Raw genomic sequence first — 11,293 nt, forward strand, 5'->3', positions numbered from 1 at the left:
GTCCACACACACCAAGCGATCTCATCTTAACTGTGGGATTTTATTTTAAATACATACAAATCATAATAATGTTAAATATGAAAACTAATTTTGGAATAGATGACTAATAACTATATGGATTAAATAAAGAAAATTATGTTATGCCATATCATGCTATCATGACCGAAATAAATGAACTACTAGTCTACTTTAGTAGTTCTTCTTCGACTATGATGCAATCATGAACCTCATGGTACCAGTAGGCCTACACACTAGTACACACTACACAGCACCTAAAAAAACAAGGCTGCAGACATCCCAAAACAAACTAGTCAGGCTACTACTTAAGGCAAGACCGAGTCAATGAAAATGTGGAGTCAAGACCGGACTCGAATCGAGTCAGGACTTGAGTACTACAATACTTTGATGAATTGAACAAGGTGGACCCTCTTGTAAACAAGTGTAATGCTTAATTGGGTTGTCCACTCACAGTTAACAGTCTTTGTATTGAGTTTGTGCTTGAAATGTACTGTAATTCTACAAACTGTTAATAAATATTTCAATCAATCAATCAAAGTGTACACACCCAATTGGATTGGTGTGGGGTGATTGATCACACCACCTGCCAAGTGTGCCCCATAGGCCTACATTTGTGCTTCTTAAAGGAAGTTTTGATATGTTCAGTCCTGCATTCATTTCGGCCCCTTGCTGTAGACTCTACAGTGTAGAGAATGTTGTCCGACGTCCGTGTGAATCTCTTCAGACGGGTGATCTCTTGGAAAAGTGGAGATATTTCACTAAATAGGGCCTACACGTTTTCTGCCAGAACCGTCAGGATATGAAATTAACTGACGAGGTCAGTCTGCTAAACGTGTGCGGAGAGGACCGATCTATGGCCGCGTATTTGGAATACATGAAATGTATAAGATCACATACATTCTAGGACTAACAAGTTAACAGAAGTCCATTGATTAGCATGTATACTTTCTCAATAGACGGGGGCCGTCATGTTTTAAATGTTTCATCATGTAATCATCGAGCCATCCCAGCAAGCCAAATGACGTCATGATGACGTTATGACGTTCAGGACGTTCAGGACTAGGCCAGATCACAGCCCATATGGGGATGATCTTTACGTCATTTCCAGGACGTCTTCACCAGTTGAAATATTATAGCTCATTCTGGGCCAGATCTGACTAGTTATGATAGGACTTAAGTTGATCTGGCCCCAATCGGACTCTCTGGTGCAGGGACGTCCGTCTTAGTGGGCAGAATGTATGTTGGTTGAAATCAGGTGATATTCTGGGCCAGATCTGACTAGTCTTGGTTTGACTTGATCTGGCCCCAAGAGACATCACTAATTCGTCCAGGTCCTGACCGTGCTTGCTGGGATAAGATTGATCGCTCATTTAGCAAAAAGAAATAGCCTATGTGATGGCCAGTAGCAATTTAAAATAAATAAATGTGACATTGTTTCCCATTGAAAGTAAAGAAACAAGCCACGGCATAACACAAGGTTTTCCTGAAACGCAATGGTGGACAACAATATTGGAAAGGTGATTATTAGGAAAGCCAGACAATGATGTCAGACAATATTGTTGGCTGCTATGAGCGTCACAGAAAAAGTGAAACCAAGAATCACTTGTGAGTCACTTGTCCAAGATTTATTGGTTGTCCCGAACAACAGGACAAGCCTTAATGTCAAGCTCGATTCTGACTAGTCTTGGAAGCGATTCTGCCCTGGCATCTAAACCAGTGCTACTTAATCCGTGGCCCGTGGGCCGCATGCGGCCCCTGCTTAATGTAGCCTATGTGGCTCGTCATGGTCATACCAATAAAAATAGAATTAGTTATTTTCATTGTTTTAAACAAGATTGTAGGTAGTATTGTTTGTTCCAAGAGAAAGTGATATGGCCTGATGTCAGCTGAGTATAACTTACTTATTTTTTAGTCACCTCTGGCCTTTTTTTTTTACAGTTAAGATATCTGTAACATTGACGTTCAAATGTCATAATGTAACAGTATCCTCAACACATTTTATTTTATTTTTTAATAAAACTTAGTTGAGACAGGCATATTTCTGCTGCCATGGGACCTTTTTTGTAGGATAGATATTTGTTTCATATACACCACATGTAGGTTCTCAATTTAACGCTGAAAAAAAAAAGTGTAGCTGTAGCTTTTCAAGCTACATTTCTCCAGGGGCATAACTGTAGCTTGATCAAGCTACTACCATGGTGAGCTACTTGTAGCTATACAAGTTACGCTTTCGAAGTAGCTGACCCAACACTATCACATGTCCCAGGAATGGATGGACCAAAGGAGAAGTTCGCAGCTCCATTTAGTTTTTTTAGGAATATTTTTTAAATGATACCCACGTTTTTCACCGATTTTGCCCCCCTATGATAGGGCCCCCAAAAGGATATCTATTTTTCTTTTTCTTTTTTTTGGAAAGTCATGATGAAATATTAATGAACAGTACCTCAAGTTGCCATGTATTCAATATATTTTGATGACAAATGTATTTTTATCAGGTAAAATATACCCGTGTTTAGTGATGGTGTAACAAAAATATGTTTAGTGTTCTAGCTTCTAGGGTTAAGAAATAAGAATACTCATGATAAAATTAATAAATACATTTTACGTTGCCTAGTGCTTGCTAGATTTGTTGAAACCACTTAAACATTTGCAAATAAATGATACACAAGTTTCACACACAACTATGTCACATTAGGCCTATGTGCTTCATCAACATACAAAATATCCGATCGAGCTAGGAAAGTATATTGTGAGCATGCAACAATTCTCTCCTGAAGCCAGAATTCAAAGAAGTCCTGCATGGATGTAAAACCTCTACTGATTTTGCAAGGTGACTGTGAGAGCATGGAGATTCTCTGGTGTGTGTGTGTGTGTGTGTGTGTGTGTGTGTGTGTGTGTGTGTGTGTGTGTGTGTGTGTGTGTGTGTGTGTGTGTGTGTGTGTGTGTGTGTGTGTGTGTGTGTGTGTGTGTGTGCGCGCGCGCGCGCAAGTGTCTAGGCTCTTTTTGGGATATGTATCTATTATAGTTAGGACTGTTCAAAGTGAAAGATTTAAAGACAGAATCATTTTCCTATATCTTATATTTTAGTGCAGTTCTTTTTTTGTTAAGATAATTGATAGTTTTAGTTTAATTAGGTTAATTATAAGATGACTGGGTCTATCTATGCCACCTTTATTTGAGACTGTTTCATAATACATATATACAGTATAGAGAGCGTTGTGTCTTCAGGGCAGCCAAATTGATCATTTCCCACCAAGTTCCACGAACATCCACTCATCTATAGACAGCAGTGATTACAAAATGTTAGAGTCGTGATTATTTTAGTGTTAGTTTAGGAATAAGCTTCCGCTTCCAAAAGAAAGAACCGCATTTCATAATAGACCTAAGAGATATGCTGAGGACGATAGTGACAGGACTGATGAAGTCAGTGTACTGTATACAGTGTGTCAAAATTATCTTTAAAAAAAGTAGACAACAGAGGAGACAGGAAATAAAAGACCATTACAAGCGGTAAATTTTATTATGGGATAACAGCACATAAAGCACATCTAAAATCGATGTGTCCAATGCACTTTTAATAAAGGTAATATTAAAGGTACAGTTTCTAAGTACAATATAACAACATTCATATTAGAATGAAAAGTATTTAAAAGACAACATTAAATTTCTTATTTTTCTTTACAGCTGTATTTACAAAATGAATCAAAATACTTATTTTCATATTTAAGAATCAGACGAGAAGGAGCAAAACTACGTTTGTGAATAGACTACCTGCTAAAGAGTTCAAAAGAGCTGGATAAAAAGGTACATGATCATCTGTCCCCATTTTAACATCAGTAGCAAACGTGACTAAGAAATTTTGTGACAACCACACACTAGTTTCGGCTTTCCCATAGTTTGTACTGCTTTTGCATGGAGAAAATTCCACCCCTGTACTCCACCCACCCTTCATATTTTACCCCCAACCAACTGAGCTCACATTAAACACAGAACATTAAAGAAATTCAGATGTGTTGTATGCCTCTTTTACATACCACATACAAATACTTGATATACAATGCTTTAGTCAATTCTCTGTTCTTAGTGAAAAAATAAAGAAAAGAAAATATATAAAACAAACTGGAAATGAAGTCATGTGAACCGCCTACTTGTTTTTGTCTCTTCCAAAAACATTGTGCAAGTGAACTTTTTATGCAATATCATCTGAAAAAAATGCTGCATTAAATCGACCATTCCAGATCGATTCTCGGAACAAGTATGGGCGTGGGGTAGCATGTACTGTAGGCCTACGCTTTCCGTAAAATCAACACCTCAACCATGAATGTATCAACCTCATGGACATGATCAACAACATAACAATAAAAATGTCTAAGCACACGAGAGTAAAGACTAATGTATGCTTCACTGCACAACAGTGTCACTCGTCAAAAATAACTGAAATTCAGTATTTTCGACGAGGGACACCGCCACGCGACAAAGCATAAATTAGGCTCGAGAGTTCATCCTCATGTACAAAATACATTGTCACTTCAGTACACATTTGGAAAACCACAAAAAGAGACAATCAGAAACCGTGTATGCATCTTGGAACACCAAGAGGCACTCAGTGTCGTACATTGTGTATTATTGCAAGCATATTCGGACTGACATTTGCTACAGTGTGGAGAGAAAAGGTCAACTTTATCCTCACATGGCAATTCTTTCATGTACATTTTTAATAACACTTAAATGTGGTGCAAAAATGTCTATGCCACTGGTCTGGAGAAAACCACTCTTCCAGGATGGTCTAAATAGGGAATGAATAAGCCATAAAGAGGCTCTGTTTGAGCATGTCTGGGCACCGCTTCCCTGCATCAGGTGAAGTGCTATGCAGACACAAGAGAGGTAAATACTTAAGTTTCTTAAAACCTGACCAACTACAGCCTCAGTGAGTGGTTTTTTACAATCAGAACAAAGGAAACAAACACAATACTGCTGTTTCAGTTTGAACATTATCATTTTTTTCCACAAACCAGAAAAGCAACCTTAAATAACTTGTTTATTAGCAGATACTAGCTTTGCTATAAGTGAGAAGGAAATAAGCATCTTATCCCAAGGCTAGCACACTGATACAGGTACTGGCTGGGTAATTTAACCACTATCATAATCATTATCATTATTATTTATTGAATCCTAATATCAATAATGCACCAATACGCAATGAAATGAATGGACTAATAGGGTGGCCTGGCCTAGGAATCAATACTTTGATCACAAAATTAACTTACCTAGCACCACACGTCAGGGAAACACAAAATAAATGTCGGCACACCCTTTCCCTATCAAACTATTCCTAAAGGAGGGAAGGAAACTAAAGTTATCGTACAATATGGTGTAATTGATAAACAGATAAATATTTGCACTGGGGTAGGCCTTAGTAGCAGTATTTTCCTCTTACCTATACAGACAGAAGTTACCAAGCTACCTTTATACATGTGATCAATAATAACATTAAATATGGTGGATAAACAGCCGAGAATGAGGGAGAGAGAAAGAGTGAGAAAATAAGATATACAGCATACAGGCCGTGTCGTGTTCTTTGTTCACCACCTGGGAACAAAACTGGTCAAATATACAAATGAAACAAAAAAATAAACATCCAGGAAATCAACATAAAACAGAACCAAATATGATAAATAAGAAGTGTATTTACATGCAGATGTTCAAATCCTATAGGCAGAGAAATCAAAAAAGTAATACACCACATATATTATTGCTTGACATTCGATTATGGCTAAAAGTCGCGTTTCGTTTTTTAAACTATATTCTTAAATGTAATTTAATCATAAAACCTTATCAGCTGTGCTTCCGAAAAATGAGTTGTTAAAGATGCAATGAAATTGACTTATAAATCTGGGTAACACAACAAACACTCCAGTACATGTAAAATTTAAGCATGACATAATACAGATCTTCACAATTTATGGTCAAGACACTCGTTTTTACAATTTATAGTCAAGAGTGCACAATTTCTAATGGGTCAGGCTGTGGCCATGCTGGTTAATAGGATGGCTATGGTGTGTTTTCCGCTTATAGTTCATCTATGTTGCTCCACAGTATTCTGAAGACCTATGAATTGTTGAAGGCATTATGTCATGCTCCTAAAAACCTACACCTATTATGGATGGATCATCAAGGTCAGCATTACCAAAGCCTTTTTAAAATAAAATAAAATAAAATAAAAATCCAAAGGAAATCAAGACCTACAGACTCCTCGTTCACGAAAACCCTGTTCATCTGTAATTATTAAAGCCTTGTCTGGGGGTTTGTTTTATTTACACACAGAGTATAAACACACACACACGCACACACGCACGTACGGCGTATGCACGCACGCACGCACACACACACACACTATTGCTTTTTTACACACAGACAACAGAGCAGAGACAGAAGGACCAACACATTTTTGTTTTTTTGTATATACATTGATTGAACAGCACACCAACCATCAATCCCTTACTACATAATGGGTTTATCTCATGTGAGACTACACAGGACATCTCTTCACAAGGACTGTCTAAAGGAGTAGTTTATATTGTAGATAGATACATGTATCCTTGTCTATGATGATCATTTTACTACTATTCTGCCAAGGTCACAACTATACGGCTAGAATTATATACGGTGATGAACACAGAGCGGTGGGGGCTTTATCACTCATGTGAAACTGAAATGATTTGACAAAGCGTCAGAATCGAGAACGTGTAGAACAAGGAAATAGAAAATGACAGTGGCTACTCCTCAGAGACGTGCGATAGTAAGACAAGACTATTGCTAGTCTTATATCGTAGTACACACATTAGAAGCAAATCACCACTTAAGGCTCATTTAAACTTCTTCTGTAGACATGGCCGTGTGTCAGCATAACTTATAGCCTTTCGATTTAAACTAAGACACCAACCAGATTTGCCTTTGCATTAACAGAGGAATCAATTTGATGATAGGACTACAGTTTACAAAATTACATTGCATGCCTGTTTTTATTATTTATTTTGTGACCGTAAAATGAGATATAAAGTAATGAAGCATCCAAAAGAGTAACATAAAATGCCTTTGAAGAGGAAACCTGACTAATAGTTTAAAAACAGCCAGTCTCACTGAATCTCTCTCACTCTCATAATCATGATACTACCAACCGTAAGTGCTGTACTGCATGTTCAGTGTGCCATGCCAAAACTCTTCGGCCTCTTCCCATAATAATCAATTGAGAACTGTTAACAGATCAAAAAGAATTCTTGAAAGAGCCATGCTTCCTCCACAACTGTCCAAGAGGACAGGAAAGACAGCTGCAGCGTCTGTCTATCCATAACCCTGAGCGTTCACATCTCTTCCTCTTCTCTGCTCTCACTGCGGCCTAAGGCCTCTCGTCTCTACCGGGATTGTCTAGCAGTGTTCCAGACTGGGTTTCTTTTGCTGGGAGTCTGAGGTTTACTTGTCATAGAGGGCTTTGTGCATATCCAAATAGGACAGGATAATAACAGAGATTATTACTCAGGTACAGCATATCTACTACGGCCCAACACACACACGACAGATTTAATATTGCATAAGAATATTTGGTTTTTTTTCTAACAAAGAGGGGTTTTCTTTTAAAAGTTGACCCTGATAACACCATTTGAAACCAAATCAAGACTCAAAAAAACGTTTTAGTCTTTTGTGTGTGTGACAGAAATGCTGTATGTTGGATCTATGTTTTGAATAAGTAATGGGATTTGAGTTTTAAAGACAGGGTGTAGTGATTATATGGGGCTGAAAGCCCCTTAAGGAATATCAATAATGGAAACATAATATAAATCTAAGCCTGTTCATGTGGATCATCCCTGAACAAAGATAAAAACAAACAGAAACAAAACAAGATAAACTAATAAGGACCAAGAGTTCAACAACTGTCCACTACAAGACAAAGAAAATCTTCCCTGAGGGGTGACAGCCCAAGGCGTTAGTGCCTTGTGCAAATTGCACGGTAGAGGAATGATAGTGTGCAAACAGAGAAAACAAAGAAACAAATGAACCCAACTGGTGTTTATGTTAAAGTCGGTGACTAGTTTGACTATCATGCTTTGATGAGTTTCTAAAGGGATATCAATGTTTGTTTGCCTTCTTTTTCTTCTTTTTTTCTCCCATTATGATATTCCTAGAAGCCGCTACCAAGATTGCAGGAATGTATTAGCAATCCATTCTACATTTAGACTGGAGAGTACAGTAGAAGCAACGACTACCGTTTGGCACATCCAGGGTTTTTTTTTGTTGTTTTTTGAAAACACTTTTACTACAACACTGACAAGAAAGACACACTTGACGAAACAAAAGCACAACAACAAAGAATTCTGAAAATAGCACTTGTCCTACACCATTTTCATGTCTCCCCTAAAACCATACAAACAAACAAACAGCTAGTCTCTAATTATTGCGGGAATATAGTTTAGTGCTACCTGACATCTTTTTCTCTCCCTCTTTCTCTTTCATGAGTTAATTAACCAAAACATGTTACAAAAATAGAAGCTTTACTACCAGACAAGGCTTTGAATATTCACTTTCCCTTTCCTGTTTCTTTTGTGTCGTGCATCGTGGCATTGCTGGGCTGAGGCTGTGGCGAGGAGGCAGATCAAATCTCTCGCAAATAAGATGGAGAACAGTATTCAAAAGAGGTTCATGAGTGTAACTCTGTGGATCATCTCTAGGTCAATCAACCATTACCCGGCTTGCTGTATCTCAACCTTCCACTAGATGGAACAATTGGATTACGCAAAACAGCTGACCCGTCAGAAGCTATTCATTTGAGGTTGATTGTAATCAGACCTAGGTCAGATTTATAAATACTTTTCATGGTTTATTTATTTCAGTTTTCTTCATTGCAAGATTGATGGGATTTGCCAACCCAGAGAGTGCAAAAGAAAAGGTTTAGACAATCACAGCAAAATATTTCAGAGTCAAGTACAGTACATGTCTCCAACTGGCAACTACCTGAATTGTACTGATGCTCCAAACCCCACCGATGTGGCCCACCTAGCAGGTGGGCACATGCCATTTGTATTAGATGTGTGCATGCATTAGAACAGACCAGAGCTACATCTGGTGATGCTAACAGGTAAGGAGTGTAACCTGCCTTCTCGTCCAGGCCTCAGAGTTGACCCCTGCCCCTGATCAGCCAGTGCCAGCCATCCCTAACAAAAAGCCCTCTCACGCCACACTCTCAGACCAGTTATCATCTGCAGCTCCCAGGACTACCCTCTGTAATCACGCTTCAACTTGTATTTCTTGTGCACATGCAACACATCACTAGGTAAATATACAAGTCTTAAATTAAAGAAAGGTGCAAATAAAAGTGCCTTATCAATTCAACAATTAAGAATGGTCTAACTACTGATATCATACATGTTATTTAAAATAGATTCTATAAACATTACTTTTTTTCTGTATAGTAAGTACTTATGACCGTATACCCTGTAGTACATTAGAAAACAGGTGGAATGAACCCTTTTCGTTGTGTCAGTGCCCTGTGCTTCCTCAGGGCACCCATCCAGAGAAAGGAATTTTAATAGCAGATGGTCTTACATGATTTCACTATGCAACCACGGTGGATGGAGTCTTTGACAGCTAAAATCATTGCGTTTTTGACTAGAATTACCAGAATTCTATGCTTCTTTTGTTTTATCTTATTTTTTAAACGATTGTCCACAGAGAGGTGCCGCATCACCACTGCCGATGGTACCTCCCTTCAAAGTCGCCATGAGTTTTCCGTTTCCAAGCACTGTGTCCAAAAGATACAAGAGAACACAAGAGTACAATGGGCTGAACTTGACCCAGATGTGCACATATACCATCAGTTTGGGGGAGCGGGTATATAAATGGGAGGCAGACGCACAGCAGTGGAATTCTGCAAACACAGGCCTCAAAACATATTGTCTTTGGGGCATGGATGTACTTTCTAACAGAAAGTTAATAAATGTATTTTTGAACTCTAAAGGATGCCACTTAACCACTTAAGCCATATATACTTTGTCATACATCAAATAGCATATATAGCTGATATACACGCTCATAATGCGTCGCATAGCAATGCATTGTGATCTTGTAGATCTGCTATTGTCACTATTTTTGAAAATATGTTTTTTATCGTTTGTTTTTGTTTAGAATTTGACAGAATTTGCCCTAAATAGGGACACAAGGGTTCATGTGGTTAATTGATTATTCAGATAATTCCAGGCCATAGGCTCACATAAACCCAACATATACAGTTAGTATAAATAAATAAATAGCATATATGTTAAAGCAATATGGATTCATATCCATGATGGGATAATGTGCACAGGAAGGTCAAGTTCATCTGAACAGAAATTGTTTCTATGTTTCTCTTGATCGCCAAGTTCTTTTCTTTCTTTTTTTTCAAGACCCACATGCCTTCCAAACAAAGATAACTGAATTCAGTAAAGTAAACCACCATAAAAGCTAATCCCTAAACCCTCCCCTCAAGGTAAATAAACAAAAGAAAACAAAAAAAAACAGAACAGCGTGCCATCCGTCCATCCTGGTTTATGCAGGGCACCGTTAAAGTGTCTCAGGTTCCTCCTCCACACACGCACACACACACCCCCAACCTCACCCCCACTCTTACGGTGGTCACACTGGCACCTGTGGCAGAGCTGCTACCCGTCAACGGGCATGGACTGCTCAAAGTCCGATCCGAACAGCTCCTTGTATAAGGGGGGGAAGTGGGCACGCACAATGTCTGGGTATATTGCTTTGAAAGCCGTAAGCTTCTCTGTATGCCTGCTGCACAGCGCTCTCAGTGTCGACACTTTGCATATCAACTGTGGAGAGAAAGGAGACAGGCTGTTTAGATTCACAGTGAGGCGAGAACTATAGAGCAATGAAAAAAAAACATTCCTCCTTACAGTGAATTCACACTCACACAGGGGGCAAACAGACTGGTAAATATTGAGACAAGCACTTGGCGAGCAGGGAAAAAACTTGACACTTCATCTTAGGAAGCGTGGATGCAATTGATAAATCTCGCCGTGCCTCTGCTCGAAATAGACGTAGCATCATGAAACTTTAAACGTTGAAGTTGGGTCCAATGCCCTTACAACAGTGAATGAACCAACAAGGTTAAATTGTGGCGTGCGTGCGTGCGTGCGTGCGTGCGTGCGTGCGTGCGTGCGTGTGTGCGTGCGTGCGTGCGTGCGCAAATGTGCCGACAAGTATAGTAGAATTTGAGAAATACTACATTTTC

The 11,293-nt window shown here is 38.8% G+C and overlaps 1 protein-coding gene across 1 annotated transcript in view; it reads right to left on the reverse strand.

The window, feature by feature from the left end:
• Nucleotides 1-10,235: 10,235 nt before the first annotated feature.
• The window catches only part of roraa (RAR-related orphan receptor A, paralog a), a gene marked incomplete at its 5' end in the record, with an annotated part of 20,712 nt that continues 19,654 nt past the window's right edge, over nucleotides 10,236-11,293 (reverse strand). The window contains one exon of the mRNA XM_079502290.1: nucleotides 10,236-10,871. Within this exon, the coding sequence (XP_079358416.1) occupies nucleotides 10,707-10,871 (165 nt within the window). The 3' untranslated portion in view covers nucleotides 10,236-10,706. The remainder of the gene's footprint in view (nucleotides 10,872-11,293) is intronic.

This window comes from Electrona antarctica (assembly GCF_951216825.1).
Source record: "Electrona antarctica genome assembly, chromosome: 5".
Classification (NCBI taxonomy): domain Eukaryota; kingdom Metazoa; phylum Chordata; class Actinopteri; order Myctophiformes; family Myctophidae; genus Electrona; species Electrona antarctica.